At 32.1% G+C, this 27017-nt stretch overlaps 1 protein-coding gene across 1 annotated transcript in view; it reads right to left on the bottom strand.

Annotated features, from left to right (window-relative positions):
- The window catches only part of LOC139523060 (uncharacterized), a 305106-nt gene that overhangs the window by 71751 nt on the left and 206338 nt on the right, over window positions 1-27017 (bottom strand). The window contains exons 119-130 of the mRNA XM_071316817.1: window positions 19012-19215; window positions 18449-18478; window positions 18010-18039; window positions 15498-15695; window positions 13506-13709; window positions 12578-12607; window positions 9492-9521; window positions 5726-5923; window positions 3598-3801; window positions 1530-1559; window positions 1076-1105; window positions 4-33 (exon numbers count right to left, since the gene is read on the bottom strand). Coding sequence (XP_071172918.1) covers window positions 4-33; window positions 1076-1105; window positions 1530-1559; window positions 3598-3801; window positions 5726-5923; window positions 9492-9521; window positions 12578-12607; window positions 13506-13709; window positions 15498-15695; window positions 18010-18039; window positions 18449-18478; window positions 19012-19215 — 1218 coding nt within the window. The remainder of the gene's footprint in view (window positions 1-3; window positions 34-1075; window positions 1106-1529; window positions 1560-3597; window positions 3802-5725; window positions 5924-9491; window positions 9522-12577; window positions 12608-13505; window positions 13710-15497; window positions 15696-18009; window positions 18040-18448; window positions 18479-19011; window positions 19216-27017) is intronic.

The raw sequence follows: 27017 nt of genomic DNA, 5'->3' as shown, positions 1-27017 counted from the left end.
TACCTTTTGGTTTTGCAGGAATTAGTTTTTTCGCTAAAATATAAAAGCAAAGATTTTACGTCTATGCAAACTGGTTAATATCTTGTTTCACTATTTAAATTTTGCGTGCAAAAGTTAGTAGACAATTAAAACTACACATATTGGCGTAAAAACAATTTTTTTGGGGGGAACAAATACATGCAATGGTGTTGATATTGTTGTCATTGTTATGCTTAATGTGATATTAAAGTACTTAAACATGGAAGAAGCACATTGTTTCAAGAATGAATTCTTAACTTGTGGTTTTTCAGATTTATACGAGTTACTGAAATTAAAAACATGAACTAAGAATATGTAATTCACTGTCCAAATACTGAATGCAATATTTCAAATAAACATATTCAAATGTAAATTGTTAAAGCTTTTAACGTTATGGGTAAAAGTGTTCCCTTTTTTTCGAAAGGTATCAAATTGATGAGAAGCGTTGATTTTAATTTTACGTAAGCCTACTAATAAAACAATACTTGTATCGTACTTTATCTAATGATGTCATAATCATTTTATTTCTCAACACATGCGGATGTATCTTCTATTTCTCATCTTCAGACAGAGCAGATCTGCCTATGTAATCAATTAAAAACCTACTACTAAGGAAACTGTTGATTATAGTTGTTTAAATAGTAAAATTGAGAAAAAATGTTAACAAGGAGCAAATAGGAATAATCTACATTATCATTTATTTACCAATCAAAGAACATCAAAATGTTGGCTCGCATTTGAATAACATAATTACATATCAAAGGTGAAAACAGACCTATCGATAAAAAGTTTAGTTAACCAAACATAATCGAATATGTAACAGACAGAAAATTTGATTTCTTAATTTTTCCTTATCATTGATAGATATACATCTATCGAAAATTCATTTCTTCAAGATTCCCATAATTCTTGAAATTAAATAAATTAAATTTGCCTTTTATGAATTAAGTCTTTTTGCTTACTTCATTTTTTTAACTCGTGCACATTACAATTGTTTTCAATACAACATAGTGGTTATATACAAAAGTTGATTCAATGATAGAGACTAATATCTTACCTTTTCGTTTTGCAGTTTTTACTTTTTTCCCTAAAGTAATGTGCAATAATTCTTAAATTTTGCAAAAAGTATACAAATAATTACAAATAATTCATGATTTTTTTTAATTTCATGCAGTCTGACTCAACTTGGGTTATAACCTTCAAATCAAATTAAGACAAGACCAAGAAATTAACTATCTATGCAACATTTTTATAGCGGGATATACATGTTTTTAGCAAACTTATTTTTATTATGTAATTTCGTTTGAAAACTAAACAAATGACTACTTGGTAAAAAAATCGATAATGTTGGCTGGCCTCTAAAAACATGTGTTGCTAGTTCTGTCTTTTTATGTGGTTCAAATTTATTTCTTCTTGCCTCTTAAATTTTTTCAACGTGAGACCAATATTGTATTTTCTATTACAGCAATAATAGCAGTAAGTTGATCCTATGATAGAAACTAGTATCTTACCTTTTGGTTTTGCAGGAATTACTTTTTTCTCTAAAATATAAGAGCAATGATTTTTCGTGCATGTGGATTTGATGATATCATGTGTCCATATTTAAATTGTGCGTGCAAAATTTTCACTGCCAAAAAAACCAGCATTTTTACAGTATTGTCTCCCCTTACAAGATGTATATTTAATCTAATTTTTAATCTAATTTTAATCATTCAACCTATTCTAATTGAAGCTAATTAACTAATTTTGTCAAACAAATACAAAAAACATGATACTTTTCACCAATTATGTAAATAAAAAGGGATTTCCCTCCATGGTTATTTTTAGTCGGGGAATAACCCCTACTTTTTTTTAATACGAAACTGTTAGCATCATAAAAAAAATACAATGCTATTTTCAGTGTTTGGTTCAGGTTGTCTGACACTGTGCACAACAGTTAAACATAGAACTCAAGGCGATAAACCAGAGAAGTCTAGGTCATAAAATACTGTCAAACATCCAAACATACTTTCAACACTGATCTGTTTCCATACTTGTTTGAACTCTTAATAAATTTGATTAATCAAAGTGATCTAAAATTACTAATGGAAAGATTGGAAGGAGTATGTGTATATTTTTAATCATAGTTTACTCTGCCATAGCATTGGTAGTGGACAACAAAAACTTGCTAAATAAACACTATGGCATACTTGTAAGTTATATTACTACTGATTTGTAAATATCATGTGTCCATATTTAAATTGTGCGTGCAAAAACTAAAAGATAATTAAAACTAAACAGATTGGCGTTAAAACATGATTTTTTTGGGATAAATATATATGAGGTCATTAGCTTTTATCGTCTAATACCGGCGTCACACATCAGCGTTTAACTCCGACGTACGCCGGGCGTGTTAAACTATCATGTACGCTGTCAATACGCTAGTAATTTTGGATGCATTCAACCTGTCAATCATATCTTTAACGTGTGCATTGTATTGGGCGTACGAAAAGCGTACCTAAGCGACTATCAGGCGTTCAAGAAACGTATGTTGGTGTATGTCTGGCGTTTGTCTTAACTTATCTGTAGAGCGTTAAACGCGCTTGTAGCGTATGTATAACGTGCGTGTACGCTAGACACACGCTTGAGCTGGATAAAAATTTCCTCAAGTTGTAGCGTTCACCAAGCGTATACCTTTGTATTTCGATGTACTGCAAACTTATTGAACGCGCGTTTAACGATTGCTTATCGTTCCTCTGGCGTTCAACTAACGCATATCGACTTTGTCAAATTTTTCTGTTCCATTTGGTGCACGCCGGCATAAATTGTTATTCATTTGTCATTTATTAACCTTTCATAGCTTACTATTCGGTATTGTTTTTTTCTTCTAATTGTTGAAGGACGTACGGGACCCTAAAGTTGTTAATTTTATGTCCTTTGATTGAAATCTAGTTCCCTGTAAATGATGGGGAGTTACTCTCGAGTTGCTCACATTGATGTGATAGTTAAAAATCCTGCAGAAAAGAAGGAATAACCAAAAGGAATAAAATACAGAAAGACTACCGATATGTTATTTAATACCATCAGTTGAATTTCTCAAAAGTTATAATGCATTTATATATATGCCCCTTACAGATCTACGATTGCTGTTTAACTTTCCTGGGTGATTGTTTTGTTAATTCTTTTCTTTTCATTAAAATATAAGAGCCAGTCAAAACTTGAAAAAAATACTCCTTCTTAGATTAAACTTTTTAAAGATAAAGCAGTATTTTGTTCCTCAATGCTCTTTGTACTCATTTGGCTTTATAACTTTTTTGATCTGAGCCTCACTGGTGAGTCTTATTGAGACGAAACGCACGTCTGGCGTCTTAAATTATAAACCTGGTACGTTTGGCAACTATTTGGTTAATTTGAATTTAACAATTTAATAACAAATTTTTAATTTTCTTTGAAATTATAATCAACGTACTTTTTAAAACTCTTTGCTCCCAATTTAAGCAGCAAAATGAACGGATTTCCTGTTACCCGTTTATCAATAAAACGGATGTAAGAACAAACATACAACGAGATAGATTTTTAAATAAATCTTAAAATGTTTACCTGTATGGCCTATCACTTGAACTTCTGCCAAACTGAGAAATCCCTTTCCGCTTCTCAAAATTTTCACATAGCGGCCTGAGATTGGAGTCTTGCATGTTAACACTATGAATTGTCCATTTTTACCAGGTCCTTTAAAATTACTACAATGTTTCATCTTATGAAGATTTACGCCAACTGTAACCGCTATATTCTGCAGCCGTTTGCCTGAAAAGATATCAATATGAAGAGTATATACATTGTTCTTTTATCTTCAAATCTTTAATCTGTCAGTGTCAATCCTCATATCACCGATTGTAGAGAAAATAGTAAGTACACTCTAAGTAATCAAACACTTTTCAGTATCGAACATGTTTTAATTAAAAAAAACAAAAATATTTTTGTTTTGCATATCAAAGTATATACATATCATAAGGGCTCGTCAGCTGGAAGATCAAAACCAGATTCTAAAAAACTCCATTCGATCATCAGGTTTTGATCTAGCTGATTTCTCTAATGTGTTATTAGAAAAAATACATATACTTAAAGATCGTACTGTATTAAACAGGTAAGTTTTCACAATGAAGGGTGAAAAAAGTAGACAATTTTACAATTTAAAATAATGGAGGCCTTTATCAAGAAGTACGATCCCATAAAGATCAATTTGATTTGGTCTCCAGAACAAAAGCAAAAGTAGGGTAAATGCCTTTTTTTGGCAAAAAATTTAAATAATTGAATTACATCTTTAAATTGGGAGGCAACGAAAATGCTAAATTTGGCTTTAAATTGGACTGTATATTAAATCTGAAACAATATTTACGATCTAAAAGATGAACATTTTGATACACTAAACATTTTGTTCGTTTAACTGTTTATATTCTAAAAGTGCTAAACTTCAAAGGTATGAGATTTACTACGTAAATCGTATAACAGTTTTATTCCCGTTTAACTCTCATTAAGATCTATTTCCTTCTAAAAAATAAAAAAAAAACACCAGCCATACACGTGCACCGATATCAATCGTCATTAAAAAATGGCGAGACGCACATCCTGACAAATAACTACAGTGGTTCACGCATTGGCTAAAGTCGTTACAGGCAAGAGCTGTCAACACATTACTAAATTTAGTCAAAACTATCGTATGATTGCTCTTCAAATCGTCTTATATGACATCATTGCTGTTGTTATACGCCAGAGCTTACAAATTTGTTATTTATTAGATATTTTGCATTTTATCTCTTTCATCAAATTAACACTTGAATTGCGTTAGTTAAATAACATAGAATTTTAGGACCAAACTCTTCTTATATCAGAAGCGTGTATTTTTACAAATGGAAAAAATACGATTTTTTTGGACGTTCTCTATCCATATTTCCTTTTGAAGAAACAATTGAAAAGCCACATTCAACAAGTGACTTTCAGAAAAGCCTTACTTTGACTGATCATTGATTGATTTCTTGTGAGCCATTTAACATCCGTTCGAAAATATTTCAGGCATATTCAGGACACATACATTTCAGTATTTAACGAACTGTTAGATGGTTAGTTGTAATACCCCTCCCCCATATTAGTTTTGATTTAAGACAGTAATATCGTCTTATCAAAATAAATTCTTAGAATGAATGAGTTTAACCATCGATCAAGTGACCCGAAAAATCAGCAGGTATCGTCCTCTTTATTCACTTAATCTATATGGCCCAATATTCCAGAAAGGTTTCAATTTCATATACTAGATCATGAAACCGCTTTTCAAATTTCATTCCTTTTTTAGTATCTTGTTTTTCTTGATATTAGACAGAGTGACCTCAAAAACAAAATAGATCGTTCTTTTATTAAATGTGACTAATATGTGAAAACTTTTCTTCCAAGACAGTATTGTATTTAATTATATATATCCTGAAATTTAAAACAGTTTTAAAGGTGATTTTTTTATGAGCGGATTATTTATTATATGACATAAAAAAAAATTCAAAAATTTTTAGATTAGTTCTAAACTTAAATCAATTTAGTTGATAGTTTTATGATTTACATATTATCATATAAACGTTTCTATTAAAGTGCATTATTTAAAAATTAAAAGTTAACACTCTTTTAACACACGTCAATTCATATTGAATCTTATTACAAATGTACTTTTCTTCTGACTCCTTACCACAACAATCTTTTCTGTTAATAATATTGATTTGTTTTACTTTGACAGTTTTCCCCAAATCAACACTCCAATATGGATTGTTTTGTTTTTTTGTGGCTGTAACCGTGTTTTCCACTCCATCAACTGCCTTTGAAGCAGCATGTCTTGAACTGTATGTTGAACTCTGTGATGCTTTTCTTCGAAGGGCATAGTTAGTTCCTGTAGGAAATTAATACATTAAAAAATTAATATTCCAGAATTTGTATTTCTTATCAATATTTCCACGAAAGGAGGTTGCTGCTTACAAGAATGCTATACAACAAAGAGATCAATTAGTGATGTTGAAATCACCCCTTTGCAAAGTCTTCGACCGCCAGCAAGAATCCGGGGTTATATATCTGATTCATAGATGACGATAGACACGTTTAGCTTTTCATAACCGTTCCCCATATTCTTTCCACAGTATATGACTTACAGGATTAGGTAGCACTCCACAGTTAGAAAATAAAATTAAAAATGAGCCACAAAATGTTTTATCATCTCCTATTCCTGGATTTCTAATACATTTACCTAACTGTTTGTGTTGTACATGTGCATATGTATGTAATCAGTATATTCCATAGATTTGATTTTCAAAAGTTAAAAGAGTGAAAATAAATTCCTTTTATGTGTATCCATGGCAACATTCTGCATTTATTTACCATAAAATATTGCAAAAAGGGGGGTGGACATGTCACATATCCCCCCCAAAATTTGGATCAAACTAGAATTTCAATGCCTTTGAGTAATACCTTTTTAGAAACTGTTTTCATAAATCTTCCTAATGATTAAATAAAAAATGGGGGTCTTTCGCCTCATTTTTTCGTAAAATCCAATCACAAAGTTCGTGCGATAAAAAGTTGGAAATAAACATTACAATAATTGCTGGACCAATGTATGGTAGGGACATGCAAATACGGACTGTCATACAGAAAACAGCCTATATTACATACATTACATACTCTTGATGTTCATATAAACCCAATACAAAGGCTATTTTAATACTCAGCTATCCAAAAATTAATTTTATTGCACACTAGCTCTCATATTTGAAAAATCCACAGGGGCCAAAATGCGAAACTACACACCTGACTGTGGAGTGCTACCTTAAGGTGAAATTTTTCCCCTCCTGCCTCAATTTTTATTATATTTTCTGTGTTCTACTAGCTGTTACGATGAAAATGGTACCTTAGTTTTTAGAATTGGTTCAGTAATAAAGATTTTATGAAGGTTAGCAGTTGATGTTGAAACGCGACAAAAAGTGATTTAAAAATAAATGCTGGATCATAGTGAAAAACTTCCAAGTGTGTCTCATTTTTGGGTAAATTTCTAAAACTTTTCCCATTATCTTAATTTAAAATCATAAAATTACCTTAAAAGAGGACAAATTGTACACTTTTTAGGTATTTGAAAGCACTTATAGGTCAATTTTGCTGTAAATAGCATACCTAACCATGGTTTAGAAGCTCTCAAGCAGGGTATAAATTTCTAGCAGTACTGGCATCATTAAATTTAATTAATGCCAAATTATAATATAAAATCCTGCTAAAAATGTTTATTTGACTTATTCGCATTCAAAAATATAAAGCGATACATTCTGAGGATATCATATAAAGCGCAATCTTTGGTTACAATGGCGAAGCTAATGGAGTACAAATTTAAGACCGCAACATGTCTAAGTGTCAAAATGTGTATATTTGGTTGCTAAGGACAGTAAACAATAAAATAAACATAAATTGCATTCCTAGCAGATTTTTTACCTTCAGAACTAAAACAAGAACATAAAAGACTAAAGATTTGTGGTCAATTTTATCTTAAAAAGTGCATTTCTGTGCTTCCTGATGTGCCATAAGGTAGCACTCCACAGTTAGAAAATAAAATTAAAAATGAGCCACAAAATGTTTTATCATCTCCTATTCCTGGATTTCTAATACATTTACCTAACTGTTTGTGTTGTACATGTGCATATGTATGTAATCAGTATATTCCATAGATTTGATTTTCAAAAGTTAAAAGAGTGAAAATAAATTCCTTTTATGTGTATCCATGGCAACATTCTGCATTTATTTACCATAAAATATTGCAAAAAGGGGGGTGGACATGTCACATATCCCCCCCCAAAATTTGGATCAAACTAGAATTTCAATGCCTTTGAGTAATACCTTTTTAGAAACTGTTTTCATAAATCTTCATAATGATTAAATAAAAAATGGGGGTCTTTTGCCTCATTTTTTCGTAAAATCCAATCACAAAGTTCGTGCGATAAAAAGTTGGAAATAAACATTACAATAATTGCTGGACCAATGTATGGTAGGGACATGCAAATACGGACTGTCATACAGAAAACAGCCTATATTTCATACATTACATACTCTTGATGTTCATATAAACCCAATACAAAGGCTATTTTAATACTCAGCTATCCAAAAATTAATTTTATTGCACACTAGCTCTCATATTTGAAAAATCCACAGGGGCCAAAATGCGAAACTACACACCTAACTGTGGAGTGCTACCTTAGCCTTATCACCGGGTTTGTACTTACATGAGCAGCACAACGGGTGTCACATGCGGTGCAGGATATTCTTACCCTTCGATCACGTGATTTACCTCCATTTTTTTGTGGGTGCTCGTCTTATTCAGTATTAAGTCTTCGATAAAGTGTTGAGTATGCTGTTTTCCTTTTGATCGATTTTATTTTTTACAATGACATTGTCAATTTTAATGTCCCTTAGATATCTTTCGCCTCTGTTTTTTTTACCAGACGCAAGCTAATGAATGAAAAATGTTATGTCTGTTGTATTCAAATAGAATGCACCACTACATATTTGTTCATTGATAACTATTATAAACTTCTTGAATATCGGAAATGACTGTTCAATTGATGTCACATACAGAAAAGAATATGCTACAATTTCACATTTGTATACTGGACTAATATCACGTGTTGTTTATACATCGTTTGCATTTATATATATAACGTAACATGATCATTTTATTTCTCAACACATCCGAATGTATCTTGTTTTCTTCTTTTTCTGATATAGCTGTTCTGCCTTTGCAATCAATTAAAGACCTGCGAATAAGGAAGTTGTTGACCATAGAGATTTCGATAGTAAAATGGAGAGAAAAAAGATGTTAACAAGAAGTTAACAAGCCCACTGTACATGATCATTTATTGATAATTCAAAGAACATCAAAATGTTTGCTCACATTTGAATAACACAATAACATATCAAAGGTAAAAACAGACCCATCAATACAAAGTTTAGTTTAAGCAAGACATGATACTAGGATTAAAATTAAATGTCTTTCACGATCCGGTAACAGAGCTTTCACGATCGTCTCGCAGTACTTGACCACCGTTAGATATTCTTTCACGATCATTTCTCTCGTTAAACCGAATGACACCCGTGTGATAGGATAGGTGACATACAATGTGTTAATGTTCTTTCTCGTTGATGGACGTACATTTATCAAATCTTCATTTCTTCAAGATTCCAATAATTGTTAAAACCAAACAAAATAGATTTACTTGTTATGAATTAAGGCATTTGGTCAAGATATGTTTTTCGTAATCAATATGCATTTTAGTCTTCTTTGTTGCTAGTTCTGTCTTTTTATGTGTTAAATATTTATTTCATTTTGCTTACTTCAATTTTTTAACTCGTGCACAATACAATTGTTTTCAATACAACATAGTGGTTATATACAAAAGTTGATTCAATGATAGAGACTAATATCTTACCTTTTGGTTTTGCAGGAATTGCTTTTTTCCCTAAAATATAAGAGCAAAGATTTCAAGTCCATGCAGAATTGTCAATATCTTGCTTTCGTATCTAAATTGTCCGTGCAAAAATTTAGCAGATAATTAAAACAACACACAGATTGGCGTTAAAACATGAAATTTTAGGGTATAAATACATGCAATTATGTTGATATTGTTGTAAATGTTATAATTAAGTAAATAAAAACATGGAAAAGGCACATTGTTACAAAAACGATTTCTTATTTTTTTTATTTTTTTTTTAAGATTTTACATGAGTTACTGAAATAAAAAACATGAACTAAGACTTTGTTATTCATTGTCTAAATACTGGATGTTATATTTCAAAAAAACATATTCCAAAAATTATTAAAGCTTTTAACGTTATAGGTAAAAGTGTTCCCTTTTTTCGTAAAGTATTAAATTGATGAGAAGCGTTGATTTGAATCATACGCAAGCCTTCTTATGAAACAATACTTGTATCGAATTTTATCTTATGATTTAATTTCTCAACACATGCAGATGTATCTTCTTTTTCTCATCTTCAGAAGGAGCAGATCTGCCTATGTAATCAGTTAAAAACCTACTAATAAGGGAACTGTTGACCATAGTTGACCATAGTTGTTTAATTAGTAAAATTGAGAAAAAAATGTTAACAAGAAGCAAATAGGCACAATCTACATTAATAAACGGACTACTGGCGCTTAAAAACAGACAATACAAATTGTATAAAGAATATAGAATATTTATTACTAATAATACAACAAGTATATGTACAAAATATGTATGTGTGGATATTTGATAGGCCGCAGATAAAATGTTTAACCAGTTCCAGGGAGACAAACAAACCGATAGCCAAAGGATTGAAAAGAGCATATCGGTGACCCTATGATAACATAAGTGTCAAAACATCCCTCCTACGTGCAAGAGTGGACTGGACGGAGAACCCCCCTCTGTTTACACAGACCTCTGAAAACAACAGTCTCTCCGATTTTTTAAATGCAAACAACCTGAATTACGTGTACTGCGGAGATGACACCTCCCTTCTGATACCAGAAGTGGAGGGGATTCCTCTTGATGACAAGAGTGAACCCTATGAAATTATTTGATACCCTCCACTAAAGAGCCGGTAGGGTAGAGATATGTGCCAGAGGGGGACAGTTCCAAGTCCGTTTATTGTCTCCCTGAACCGCCCCCTAAATAGAGAACATCAAATGTTCAATTTTGAGAATAAAGGTTTTTGCACCTGACATTAGAATAATTTGGTCAGACATTTTACCAAGGCCCTATTGGCATGGAACATTAAGGCCAAAGTTAGTGGAAATAGCTAGAAAAAGAGTCAATTGTGCCGTAAGATCATTTATAAAGACCGAAGGCCAATATATTTCGAGGTATCCAACTATCAAAGCCTCCGAGCACAATTTATTTAGACATGACGGCTGCCACCTGTCACAAGTCGGTATTGGCATTTTCTTAAATAACATTCAGGCTGCCATTGAAACTTTCGTACTCGGTGTTGCTAAGGTTTTCCCACCAGAAAAATGAGCGCAGAGAATGTTTGGCGGTGAATGGGGATTTATAAGACCCCCATTCATTTGGCGGTTCAGGGAGACAATAAACGGACTTGGAACTGTCCCCCTCTGGCACATATCTCTACCCTACCGGCTCTTTAGTGGAGGGTATCAAATAATTTCATAGGGTTCACTCTTGTCATCAAGAGGAATCCCCTCCACTTCTGGTATCAGAAGGGAGGTGTCATCTCCGCAGTACACGTAATTCAGGTTGTTTGCATTTAAAAAATCGGAGAGACTGTTGTTTTCAGAGGTCTGTGTAAACAGAGGGGGGTTCTCCGTCCAGTCCACTCTTGCACGTAGGAGGGATGTTTTGACACTTATGTTATCATAGGGTCACCGATATGCTCTTTTCAATCCTTTGGCTATCGGTTTGTTTGTCTCCCTGGAACTGGTTAAACATTTTATCTGCGGCCTATCAAATATCCACACATACATATTTTGTACATATACTTGTTGTATTATTAGTAATAAATATTCTATATTCTTTATACAATTTGTATTGTCTGTTTTTAAGCGCCAGTAGTCCGTTTATTAATAGCAATTATTGTTTATCAGATAATTGAATTTAATGAGGCTACTGGCGTATGTTGTTTTTGGATTTGTACACGTGTTTGTATTGTAAATCAAAAGTGTCCGTTTACACTGTCTTACATTTTGGGAACGCCTCTTGTTAAGAATGATTACTATCACGTGCAATTTGTTCTTAAGAGTGTAAAGCACGTTATAACTTTCTCACATAGCATCTGTTTAGCTTTATACAAACATTTTGTTATAACAAAATAAATTATTTTTTGTTATAACAAAATGTCTGTATAAAGCTAAACAGATGCTATGTGAGAAAGTTATAACGTGCTTTACACTCTTAAGAACAAATTGCACGTGATAGTAATCATTCTTAACAAGAGGCGTTCCCAAAATGTAAGACAGTGTAAACGGACACTTTTGATTTACAATACAAACACGTGTACAAATCCAAAAACAACATACGCCAGTAGCCTCATTAAATTCAATTATCTGATAAACAATAATTGCTATTATCATTTATTGACCAATCAAAGAACATCAAAATGTTGGCCTGCATTTGAATAACATAATTACATATCAAAGGTTAAAACAGACCCATCGATATAAAAGTTTAGTTAACCAAACATGATCGGATATGTAACGGACAGAAAATTTGATTTCTTAATTTTTCCTTATCATTGATGGATGTACATCTATCAAAAATACATTTCTTTAAGATTCACATAATTTTTTAAAACCAAATAAATTAAATTTGCTTGTTATGAATTAAGGCATTTGGTAAAGATATGTCTTTCCTAATCAATATGCATTTTAGTCTTCTTTATTGCTAGTTTTGTCTTTTTATGTGTTATATATTTGTTTCTTTTTGCTTACTTCAATTTTTTAACTCGTGCACAAAATAATTGTTTTCAATACAAAATAGCGGTTATATATCAAAAGTTGGTTCAATGTTAGAGACTCATATCTTACCTTTTGGTTTTGCAGTTTTTACTTTTTTCCCTAAAATAAAGTGCAATAATTCTAAATTTTTCAAAATGTATAAAAATAATTACAAATAATTCATGATGTTTTTTAATTTTATGCAGTCTGACTCAACTTGGATTATAACCTTCTATTCAAAAGTAAAAACACAAAAATACTGAACTCCGAGGAAAATTCAAAAAGGAAAATCCAAAATCAAAAGGCAAAATCAAAAGTCAAAACACATCAAACGAATGGATAACAACTGTCATATTCCTGACTTGGTACAGGCATTTTCTAATGTAGACAAGAGCAAGGCATTGACTATCTATGCAGCATTTTTATAGCGGGTATACATGGTTTTAGCAAACTTATTTTTATTATGAAATTTCTTTTGAAAACTAAACAAACGACTACTTGGTAAAAAAAATCGATAATGTTATATTGCATTTATATATATGCTCCTTACAGATCAACGATTGCTGTTTAACCTTCCTGGGTGATTGTTTTGTTAACTCTTTTCTTTTCATTCACATATAAGAGCCAGTCAAAACTTGAAAAAAAACTTCTTCTTAGATAAAACTAGTTAAAGATAAAGCAGTATTTTGTTCCTCAATGCTCTTTGTACTCTTTTGGCTTTATAACAATTTTGTTCTTAGCGTCACTGGTGAGTCTTATTGAGACGAAACGCACGTCTGGCGTCTTAAATTATAAACCTGGTACGTTTGGTAACTATTTAGTTCATTTTAACTCAACAATTTTATAACAATTTTTTGATTTTCTTGGAAATCATAATCAACGTACTTTTTTTAAAATTCTTTGTCCCAAATTTAAGCAGCAAAATTAACGGGTTTTCTGTTTTCCCTTTATCAATAAAACGGATGTCAGTACAAACATACAACCAGATAGATTTTTAAATAAATCTTAAAATGTTTACCTGTATGGCCTATCACTTGAACTTCTGCCAAACTAAGATATCCCTTTCCGCTTCTCAAAATTTTCACATAGCGTCCTGAGATTGGAGTCTTGCATGTTAACACTATGAATTGTCCATTTTTACCAGGTCCTTTAAAATTACTACAATGTTCCATCTTATGAAGATTTTGTCCAACTGTAACCGCTATATTCCTCAGTCTATTACCTAAAAAGATATCAATATAAAGAGTATAGACATTGTTCTTCAATCTTCAATTTGTCTGTGCCAATCCTCATATCACCGATTGTATAAAAAATAGTAAGTACACTCTTATTAATCAAACACTTTTCAGTATCGAACATGTTTTAATTAAAAAAGACAAATTATTTTGTTTTTCGTATAAAAGTATATACATATCAAAAGGGTTTGCCAACTGGAAGATCAAAACCATATTCTAAAAAAACTCCATTCGATCATCAGGTTTCGATCTAGTTGATTTCTCCAATGTGTTATTAGAAAAATATATATACTTAAAGATCGTTCTGTATTAAACAGGTAAAGTTTTCACAATGAAGGATGAAACAAAGTAGACAATTTTACAATTTAAAATAATGGAGGCCTTTATCAAGAAGTGCGATCCAATAAGGATCAATTTGATTTGGTCTCTAGAACAAAAGCAAAAGTAGGGCAAATACCTGCTTTTCGCTAAAAATTTAAACAATTGAATTACATCTTTATATTGGGAGGGCAACGCAAATGCAAAATTTGGCTTTAAATTGGACTGTATATTAAATCTGAACCAATATTTACGATCTAATAGATGCACATTTTGATACACTAAACATTTTGTTTGTTTAACTGTTTATATTCTAAAAGTGCTAAACTTCAAAGGTATGAGATTTACTTCGTAAATAGTATACCAGTTTTATTCACGTTTAACTCCCATTTAGATCTATTTCCTTCTAAATAAAAAAAAACAAAAAAAAACATTACTATATTTAGTCAAAACTATCGTATGATTGCTCTTCAAATCGTCTTATATGACATCATTGCTGTTGCTATACGCCAGAGCTTACAAATTTGTTATTTATTAGATATTTTACATTTTATATCTTTTTTCAAATTAACACTTGAATAGCATAAATTAGATAACATGGAATTTTAGGACCAAACTCTTCCTATATCAGAAGCGTGTATTTTTACAAATGGAAACCTTTGATTTTTTTGGATGTTCTCTATCCATATTTCTTTTTGAGAAACAATTATAAAGCCACATTCAACAAGTGACTTTCAGAAAAGCCTTAATTTTACTGATCATTGGTTGATTTTTAACATCCGTTCGAAAATATTTCAGGCATATTCAAGACACATACATTTCAGTATTTAACGAACTGTTAGATGGTTAGTTTCAATACCCCTCCCCAATGTAAGTTTTGATTTAAGAGAGTTATATCGTCTAATCAAAATAAATTCTTAGAATGAATGATTTTAAACGTCGATCAAGTGACCCGAAAAATCAGCAGGTATCGTCCTCTTTATTCACTTAATCTATATGGCCCAATATTCCAGAAAGGTTTCAATTTCATATACTAGATCATGAAACCGCTTTTCAAATTTCATTCCTTTTTTAGTATCTTGTTTTCTTGATATTAAACAGAGTGACCTCATAAACAAAATAGATCGTTCTTTTATTAAATGTGACTATTATATGTGAAATATTTTCTCTAAAGACAGTATTGTATTTAATTATATATATCCTGAAATTTAAAACAGTGTTAAAGGTGATTTTTTTATGAGCGGATTATTTATTATATGACATAAAAAAACCTTCTAAAGATATGAAATCAGTACTAAACTTAAATCAATTTAGTTGAGAGTTTTATGATTAACATATTATCATATAAACGTGTCTATTAAAGTGCATTATTTAAAAATTAAAAGTTTACACTCATTTAACACACGTTAATTCATTTTGAATCTTATTACAAATGTACTTTTCTTCTGACTCCTTACCACAGCAATTTTTTCTGTTAATAATATTGATCTGCTTTACGCTGACAGTTTTTCCCAAATCAACACTCCAATATGGATTATTTTGGTGCTTTGTGTGTGTAAACGTGTTTTCCACTCCATCGACTGCCTTTGAAGCAGGAAATCTTGAATTGTGTGTTGAACTCTGTGATGCTTTTCTTCGAAGGGCATAGTTATATCCTGTAGGAAATTAATACAATAAAAAATTAACATACGCATATATGCTCGTTGATTAAATATTCCAGAATTTGTATTTCTTATCAATATTTCCATTATAGAAGGTTGCTGCTTACAATGCTATACAACAAAGAGATCAATAAGTGATGTTGAAATCACCCCTTTGCAAAGTCTTCGACCGCCAGCAGGAATACGGGCTTTGTCAAGAAATATCTGATTCACAGATGACGATAGATATGTTTAGATTGTCATAACCACTCCCCATATTATTTCCACAGTATAGGACTTACAGGGTTAGCCTTATCACAGGGTTTGTACTTACATGAGCAGCACAACGGGTGTCACATGCGGTGCAGGATATGCTCACCCTTCGACCACTTGATTTACCTCCAATCTTTTGAAGGTGCTCGTCTTACTCAGTCTCAAGTCTTCGATAAAGTGTTGAGTATGCTGTTTTCCTTTTGATCGATTTAATTTTTTTACTATGACATTGTCAATTTCAATGTCTCTTTGATATCCTTCGCCTGGTTTTTTTAACCAGACACAAGCTAATGAATGAATAATGTTATGTCTGTTGTATTTAAATAGAATGCATCACTACATTGATAACTATCATTATCTTCTTGAATATCTGAAATGACTGTTCAATTGATGTCAAATACAGAAAAGAACATGTTACAATTTCAGATTTGTTTACTGGACTAGTATCACGTGTTGTTTATACATCGTTTGCATCAATATATATATATATATAACGTAACATGATCATTCTATTTCTCAACACATGCGAATGTATCTTGTTTTCTTCTTTTTCTGATACAGCTGTTCTGCCTTAGTAATCAATTAAGGACCTGCTATTAAGGAAGTTGTTGACCATTGTGGTTTCGATAGTAATATGGAGAGAAAAAAGATGTTAACAAGAAGTAAACGAGCCCAATGTACATGATCATTTATTGATAATTCAAATAACATCAAAATGTTTGCTCACATTTAAATAACACAATAACATATCAAAGGTAAAAACAGACCCATCAATACAAAGTTTAGTTTAAGCAAGACATGATACTAGGATTAAAATTAAATGTCTTTCACGATCCGGTACCAGAGCTTTCACGATCGTCTCGCATGTACTTGACCACCGTTAGATATTCTTTCACGATCATTTCTCTCGTTAAACCGAATGACACCCGTGTGATAGGATAGGTGACATACAATGTCTTAATGTTCTTTGTCGTTGATGGACGTACATTCACCAATTATATGTTGAATACATATGGATAATTTAATATAAATCATATAAAAATGTTTAAATCAACCTATAAATGATTCATTATTTTGTCTGGAGGAGAACCCAAATTGCAATTATATTTCAGATTACAATCGAACAAATATTCAAACTAATTTTAAAAAACAACATGCATGCAATTTTATTTTTAGATTTGAATGCAACAAACATATTTTACATGTTTTTATTGCTCATTTTAAAAGATGACTTTTAGTGCGACATTTCCGCAGATGTTTTCAATTGAAACTCCTTATGTATTTATATAAATTGTGAACGTTTTGTATATCTTCAAATGTATTTAGCTATGTTAAAAGACTTGTATAATGTAAAATCATACCAATACAAATATCTTTTCCTTCTGAAATTCATAGATCTCCACTGGTATACGTGCAAATTGCTTACCAGGTTTATTTTGGGATTCGAGCGTCACTGATGAGTCTTTTGTAGACGAAAGGTACGTCTGGCTCAAATATAATCCTGGTATCTGATGAGTTTGTTTATAGCCACTGGTCGATGCCACTGCTAGTGGAATTTTAATTCAATGAGGGTATCACCAGCCCAGTAGTCGTGTAGTCAGAACATCTGTATTGACTTGAGTTATCATTGATTTCTTCATAGTTATAAATAAATTGATTACAAAACTTGGACGTTTTGAAATGCTAAGGCTTTTCTACCTTAGAAATAGATAACCACAGCTATATTTGTCAAAACTTTTAAATATTTTTGGTCCTCAATGTTTTCATTTTCGTTCTTTATTTTGATTCGAGTGTCACTGATGAGGGTGTTTTTTTAAGACCAAACGCGCGTCTGAAGCTAATGTAAAACTTCTGTCCTTGAATCTATGATGTTTTTATTTTCTAATCATTATGCATTGTAGTCTTATTTGTTGCTTTTTTTGTCTTTTTATGTGTTTAATATTTATCTCTTTTTGCGTACTTCAGTTTTTTTAAGGCGTGTACAATATAGTAGTTTTCAATATAACATAGCAGTAATGTACAAACGTTGATTCAATGATAGAAACTTATATCTTACCTTTTGGTTTTGCAGGTTTTACTATTTTCCCTAAAGATTAAATAGCAGTAATTTTGAATTTTACAAAAGGTATACAAATAAATCAATGATTTTATCTTATGCAATCTGTCTCAACTTTGATTATAACCTTCAATTTATATGTATAAAAAAATAAGGAATTTACTATATACATGATATATGCAACATTGTTATTGCAGGATAATCTTTTTTTTTATGTCAAACCTAATTCCATTCCATAATTTTGTTTGAAAATTAAACAAATGTTTATAAAGTAAAAAAAAACTCAATACCATTAGCTGGCCTCTGAAAAACATGTGTTGCTAATTATTTTTCTTGCTCTGTTCATCTTTTTAAAGGGTGACTAGTATTGTATTTTTCGATAGAGAATAACAGCAATATTAGCAGTAAGTTGATTCTATCATAGAAACTAGTATCTTACCTTTTGGTTTTGCAGGAATTAATGGTTTCCCTAAAATATAAGAGCAATAAATGTAAGTGCATGCAGATTTGTCAGTTCATGTTTCCATATTTGAATTGTACCTGTTAAACTAGCAAGTAATTTTAACTACTCAGACTGGCATTAAAATATGATTTATTTTATAAATACATGAGGCCATTAGTTTATCATGTGAACTGTTATACATATGTCATTTCAGGACCTGTAACAGATGACTATGCGGTATTTGCTTTTTTTTTCTCATTGTTCAAGGATGTATGGAGACTGTAGTTGTTAATTTTAAAACATGTCTTTTGCTCTGCCATGGGGAATTGTTTCTATGTCAATCATCCATACCACATCATTTAATTGATATTTTTTTATACATACATATGTCAGCTTTTAATCCAAAGACTTATATATTTTCCCCCTATTTTCGGAAAAAAATTGACTGGAAAATTAAAGGATTATCTATTTTTGTTTAAATGTCAACTGAGCCAAAATTAGCAAGAAACAGAGAACCAGATAGATGCTAGTTTTTCAAAAAAGAATATCTGAATTTTTACCTGTATTGCCTATCACTTGAACTTCTGCCAAACCGAGAATTCCTTTTCCGCTCCTCAAAATTTTCACATATCGGCCTGCGATTGGGCTCTTGCAAGTTAACTCTATAACTTGACCATTTTTACCAGGTCCTTTAAATTTACTACAATGTTTCATCGAATTAAGATTTTGTCCAACTGTAACCGCTATATTCTTCAGCCATTTGCCTGAAAAGATAGCAATATCAAGGGTATCTCATTGTTCTTCAATCTTCAATCTGTCTGTGCCAATCATCATATCACCGATTGTATACAAAAAAGTTACTCAGAATTCATAATGAAGGGTGACAATTTTAAAATTACAAAAAAATGAGGACTTTATTGTGAAAGTTTCATAAGAATCAATTTAATTTATTCTCGCAACATTATCCAACATAATGACGCCCTTTGACGCCACCCCCTTTACTCAATAATGACGCCTTTTGAAATATGTTACAATATTACTTAAAATATGACGATTTTATTTGTTTTTTAAATAGAAACTCTTTCGAAGTTTTTGTTGGCAACCAAGTTTGATAACACTGACATTGTCACGCGAATGACATTCTCTGTTTGATTTTAATACTAGTTATATGCAATGCGTACGATAGTTAACGTTAAAATTGATTTTCTATTGATAAAAAATGTATGTTCAAAATCTTCAGAATGTTCACTCCATCTTGAGAGATTACTGCAACAAAATTTTTCAAAACCGTTCAACAAATCAGAAATTTAATGAACAACGCGGAGATATGCACTCGAGTCCTCACAATTTTTTTCTTACCCATTATAGACAGAAATGTAGCAATTTGAATATAATCCCAGTTACAAGATATCAGTCCAGTACCCACGAATTACGTCCCTTAAAAAATCTACCTTCCTTTAAAGGAGATATATATCCAGAGATGAAATTTATGATTCACTCGGACGGTGAGTGTGTTCATTGACTGTCATACCACATCTACATATTTATTTACAAATGAATCAATGTCCTTTTTTTCTAAAATCTTCTGTTGATTAAAAAAAAAAAGGAGTGAGATGCAAAAAAATAACTGATAGAATTGAGAATGGAAATGGGGAATATGTCAAAGTAACAACAACCCGCCCAAAAAGCAAATAACAGCCGAAGCCCAACAAAAAAATCTTCAACCAAGCGAGCAAAACTCCCGCACCCAGAGGTGGGCCTCAGCTGGACCTTTACTAAAAAAGTGTAAAAGTTGAGTGAAAATGGACGTCATACTTAACTCCAAAACGTATAAATGAACTTATATTAAAAAAAACATACAAGACAAACAAAGGCCAGAGGCTCCTGACTTGGGACAGGTGCAAATCTCTGTGGATGTAGAAGAAGAAAATACCTAAACATTGGGTAAAGGTTATTTGATTTTTTTAGTTAATGTCTTGTTTTTGGGGGAGGGGAAAAATTTGACTTTAAAGGAAAATATCTAATAGAAAAAATAATGCTTTATCTTAACAATTCCAATTGGAATGAATTGCACAGCAGGATATCAACATAGGAAAAAGTTTAATACTAGATTTCAGGATTCATGTTTCTATTTCGAGGGGCCTTTTCTATGAGAAACAGGCAAATGCATAATAAGCAAGTATACAATAACAATGTCAGAATTCAATTAAAAACAACAAAAACCAGATGCAAAATGATGGTGAAAAATGAGATAGAAACTAAACCACATGCTGTTAATATAATATCGGCTTTTCAAACTGTGTCTACTAGTTTGAAAAAGGTATTATTTGGATGATAAGATCAAACATATGTTGCCTTTTTCAAGAGCAATGTTTTGATATTTTTTTTTGCATTTGTTATCATACCAAAAAGTTAAATTTCCATTTACTTTATATACAGGATTTCAGTTGATTTCTATGATGAGGAACTGTTGCTAGGGAAAAAGTAATGTACAATATAATTTTCCATAATGCATTCCAATTTATGACTCGTCTCGATGAAAAACCCTTAATCAATGTTATCACAACTTTCGGTTGCTTTGGAAATAATTTTCTTGCTATAAGGAAACAATTGGACATTTTTATAATGAAGATAAAGTTTCCATCCAGATAATTCATAAACAGTGAAATATTCTCAATGCTTTCTGAGAAAAAAAAATGATATTACAAGAATCCAATAAATCCATTACCATGGCAACAATGTTTAGCAAATTGTTTTAAGTTGGATCTAAAGATGTGACTTCGATGCATAACTGACAAAAACTTCACTTGTCTATCTGAAGTACGGTTGATATTTCATCAAAGTAAGCGTATTTACAACATTTTAATGAAATATCCAATGATATGAATGATTTTTTATGTTTTGTGTTTTAACGCCACTTTCAAGCACCGCGTTTAGGCTTTTATGTGGCGGCCATTTTTTATTGATGGAGGCAGCCAGTGTGCTCGGAGAAAACCACCAACCTTCGATAGACAAACTAACAATCCTAGTCAATTACAGTTGGATTGCACCAGCACGAGCGGAGTTCATACACATCACCTTAGTGTTGACTGGCCAGTGATTACAGTAGGAACTACCTAGACCACTCGGCCGACTAAGCCCCGGAAATATCCTATGCAAATCAAGTATGTAAACAAACAGTTTCCATGGAGGAAAGAGTAAATCAAAAGCAATTGTATGGTAAATGTATACTTTTATGCTTTCTTCAAAATGGGAGGACAACGAAAGCACTAAAGTTCACTGTAAATTGGACTGTATATTAAATCTGAACCAATAGTTACGAGCTAATAGATGCACATTTTGACAACTAAACAATTCGTTCATTTAAATGTTTGTATTAAACTTCAAAGGTATGAGATTGTTCACAATGAATCCTTTAACACTTTCCCGCCAGTTCAATCCAATTCAAGGTCTATTTCCTTTAAAAAAAAAAAAAAGGCGCTTGTTACACACGTCCACCAATAAAAAAGCATTATAAAGATAGAATAAATCTGGCGAAACACAATCTTACAAATAATTACAATGGTTCGTGAATGTGGCTGATGTTGTTAGATGCAAAATCTGCGAAAACTCTTCTTAATTTAGTCAAAACCAGGAGTTCAATCGTCCGATTGTTCATTTAAATAAAGGCAACAGTAGTATATCGCTGTTCGAAATTCATAAATTGAGACAAAAAATAAAATCCGGGTTATAAACTCAAACTGACTGAAACCCATCAAATATAAGAGGAGAACTAGGACACAACAGAAACAAAACATTAAAATGTAACACACACAGAAACTCATATGGTTCGACCATACGCGTTTGGTCGGGGTAATTAACAAGTTTACAGGTAATATTTAACTCTTCATAAGGTATAACCCTTGTAGATGTCACGTCATTAAAAAGACGATATCAGTTCATTATATTATAATAAAAAAAATAAGCAGTTTCGTGCATTTAATTTTACACACTAGTCACTATAGTAAACCCATTTTATACATTTAGTCATTACCGACTTGTTGTTACGAGTGCATGGCAATATGTCGACTTAGGTAGATATTTCCATAATATCTTAATGACTGTTATGTAATTTCCCGAGACCTCGGTATCACTGCACGCAGCTAATAAGAAGGCTAGCTTTTCGCTCGAATGTAAATGTTGTCACTGCAAAGGATCGTGCACAATCAAGACGTGCAAATGCAGAAAAAGTTATGGTACCGTGTGGAAGTAAATGCCACCCTAAGTGTTAGTTTAAGAATACAATTCGCGATGAAGACTAACTGTGGCATCAATGTTTCATATTTATATAGCCTTTGACTTATAAAATTAATACATTTTTTTATGTAAACATCATTGTATTTTTTTTGATAAAGTTAATCATTATTTGAAAAAATACCTTTATGGTCCAAATAAAATTGAGAATGGAAATGGGGAATGTGCTAAAGAGACAACAACCCGACCATAGAAAAAAAACAAAAGCAGAAGGTCACCAACATGTCTTCAATGTAGCGAAAAATTCCCGCACCCGGAGGCGTCCTTCAGCTGGCCCCTAAACAAATATATACTAGTTCAGTGATAATGAAAATTGTACACAAGAAACTTAAATTAAAATAATACAAGACTAACGAAGGCCAGAGGCTCCTGACTTGGGACAGGCGCAAAAATGCGGCGGGGTTAAACATGTTTGTGAGATCTCAACCCCCCCCCCCTTATACCTCTAGCCAATGTAGAAAAGTAAACGCATAACAATACGCACATTAAAATTCAGTTCAAGAGAAGTCCGAGTCTGATGTACTCATATGGTCCGGCCCGTTAATAACCAAACCAGTATATATACTCATATGGTCCGACCATACGCGTACGGTCGGACCTAGGAGTATACGCATATGGTCATGACAATACGCGTATGGTTCAAATACTCATATGGTCCGGAAGATAATTTTACAAATGAAAAACTGCCATTTTTTTTTGGCAGTTATCTTTTTATAACCAATTTTGAAAATTAAGCGGAATAAAATAAGACAGCAGAGAAGATAAATCTGTTTTAATTGGTTATTACTAACCGACTTAAATAAAAGAGTGAGCGATTAATACCGTAAATGTATGATGTCTCTAGTCTGGTCAAAGGGTCAGAGTGTCCTACTTAATTAAACGATAAATTGTTTAAATTAGATAACATGTTTTCACGTGCAGAGAAATTTCACTTATGACCAATGCATCTTTCTTATTGGTTAATGATCTTGCGGGTCAGTACGAGTTCACGTGTAAGTGTATTGTGGTCACTTCCTTTTATCATCAGCATTTGATGTGTTAACTTGTGATTCTTATCAAACAATTTGTTTAAAATTATATGTGATTTTGTTTTTTGTTTTATGGATAATTTTGGACTGGAGTGATTTCATTTTAGCTATTTCAGGTAAAATCGAACTATACTTTTAGTTTTAAGCTATTCTATGCTTATATTTTGAACAAACGTACAGTTTTTTTTTTTTTAACCATTCTTCCATTTGGATAGAACTCACGATTTAGATTTATGCCAACATGAGCAGTTGGTCAAATTCATTTCTTTGTCAAAGAGATAGTGGGTCAAATTGATTTTCATGTGGGTGGCGACACTGTGCGTTTGCGATCAAAATGTAATTATTTATCATTTATCTGATGATTAACCTGATGCTGTAATTTTACAAGTTACTGAATCCTTTACAGCATCATTATGTTTGCAGAACGTATATCCGCCTTATGTATTTGTAAGATACATCATTCGTTTAAATTAAACTACAATTAAAAATTGGATTATTGCATAACGATCATAATACCATACTTGATAGAATGCAAAGTTATACACTTATAATTTATACGATGTTATTAACGGTTCCATACATTTTAAGTACTCTTATTATGAAAGAGCAAAACAGTTTAAGTTTTAATGCTAAGCTATTGTGTTACAAACCCATTTGCCTTACTTGTTTTGGTAAGGTTGACGCTATTTCAATTGGTGCAGTGAACTTGACTGCTTGTACGTATGACCTCTGTGTATGTGCTTTTTCAATTACGTTTTATGCAGAGTTCATTGTTTTATGCTATTTCATGAATCTCGTCACGGCAGTTTGGTTTGAGCTTATTATAATTTTGCAAGTTAGCCTAATCGCTATAATTGTTAGTATTTTAATTTATGCAAGTGTGCCTTGTTTGCTTTATGTAATCGGTATACAAAGGATATGTCTCTCCTATATCGCAACCCAATGCTTATTTATTACGAACCAATTTACCTGTCTTTGCCTGTTTAGGTAATGTGGACGATATTTAAATTTTCGCAGAGGGCGTGGTTGCTTGTACTTATGTCCTCTGTGTATTATTTTCTCAGGGGTTTTGGTAGCTTGGTATATGACCTCTGTGTATTTACTTTTGCAAATATTGTAGTATGTAGTGGATATTGTTTTATGCTTCGTCATGAAACGCATGCTGCTTTGGTTTTACAGAGGTCGTAGTAGCTTGGTCTATATTCTCTGTATTGTTTTATGCTTCGTCATGAAACTCATGCTACTCTTTCAGAGGTCGTAGTAGCTTGGTCTATGACCTCTGTGTATTTGCTTTTGTAAAGTTAATATGTAGTGGGTTTTGTTTTATGCTTCGTCATGAAACGCATGTTATATTTTTGCAGAGGTCGTAGTTGCTTGGTCTATGATCTCTGTATTGCTTTATGCTTCGTCATGAAACTCAAGCTAAGCTACTTTTAATTATTATTTCGTCATGGTGATTGGTTTGGAATAAATTAATTTTGTAATCAATTCTTTAGCTACATACAAAATTGCCAGTATTTTGAGACATGTAGCCAGATTTACATGTTTGTCAGTTTGTAATACATGTGTTTAATGTATTATTTTATTTATCTTTACAAGACAATAAGAAAAAATATGCTTTATTTGACTATGAAAGATCGTTTTTATTAATAAAATGAAACATTTCTGTACTGAAGTTTTCTTAAACTTCGTAATGGCGTAACTTCCGGCTTCATTTCCTGTCAAAAAAAATATCAAATTATTTCAAAATATTCGATTGTACATGGTTTTCACACATTTTCCATGAATATTTCTATCCAATTAGCCGATATATTCTAATAACCGATATTCGATTATCCGATGTATTTTGACTGAAATGTATCGGGAATGGTTCTGTGTTTTGAAATAATATTACAATAGCCGATATATTCGATTAACCGATATCCGATTAGGTGGAGTCTACTGTATAATCATTCAGTATCTAGCAACTATAAATTTGCTTCATGCACAAATTGATATAGGTTGAGCACTCCTCTGTTGGAAATAAGAACACACCTCCTGGCTCCACCTAATTTAAGTCAACTGATGAAGAAACGTTCAAAACTATAAAATGTTATCCAAGACTTTTCAGTGTCTATTTACCATTGCCACCGAAACAGTGATATATTTGTACACATATAAGACCAAAACTGATATTCGGTCTTTACTACATCTTCATTCCCCAAGTCATTTTCACATTTTCCAAATTTAGCTATATTTAAGCTAACTACTCCTTACACACATGTATAGATTATCAGTTTTTCTACACATGAGTATCGTAAGATATTTGCTAGTGAGCCGCAATGAATATTTTTAGCGAGTGAGCCCAGCTAATGAGCTAAAATGAATCAAATTGTGTACTCAGTCAGAGTTGTTGATATTTTAAGGTATCTTTACAATTTGAAAGAAAACCTGCAAATCTCAGTGGCAATTCAGCACTTTTCATAAAGGGGTGGCCTCTGACTTTCCAAAGGGCTGCCCACTCCTGTCAAGCTTTGATGATTTCCTATATAATCAACTAAATTTTTCCCACCAATAGGAGGATCTAGGGGGCAAACCCCTCCCCCCTTTTTGTTGGAAAAATTTTGTTGATTATATAGGTAATCACTGAAGCATGACTGGAGCGGGCCCCACATTATGAAAAGTTCTGGATCTGCCACTGCCACCCCCTGGGTCTGTCTATGCATCTGTTTATGGTTCTGCGTAATAGTACCAATACTGGTTTTTTTTCACCTTCCTTACTTGGCCCTAGACAGTTGCTTATCTGGTTAAGGTTCTATCACTAGCTTTTTTAAGACTAGAGATTTCATGCGTACAAATTAAACCGGACCTCAAACGCATGTACTACAGACAAAAAGAGACAAATAATTTTATATAATAACCTTGAGTTTACTTCGACTACTGATATGCAAACTAAAAAACAGACACAAAAATATCATAAAATAGCGATTGAAAGATTGATTGCACTTTGAATGTATAGTTCAGACTGAGACACGTGTTACATGAGGAGCTTGTTTGTTTACAAATAATAATGTCACGTGATCACTCACTGACGTCACAATTTGCATCGATCTTGCAGTACACTAGACAGTTCGCTCAAACAGTACCCATTATCATGCAACGCAAATGTGATTGGTTATCAAATAATACAGAAATAATGCATGTACAGTTTTAGAAGAAATTAGTTCATCAAATAGATTAGATTTTCACTTTTGACACGAATAGGT

The sequence above is a fragment of the Mytilus edulis genome, chromosome 5 (assembly GCF_963676685.1).
Source record: "Mytilus edulis chromosome 5, xbMytEdul2.2, whole genome shotgun sequence".
Classification (NCBI taxonomy): Eukaryota; Metazoa; Mollusca; class Bivalvia; order Mytilida; family Mytilidae; genus Mytilus; species Mytilus edulis.
This window is presented reverse-complemented; position numbering and strand designations above follow the sequence as displayed.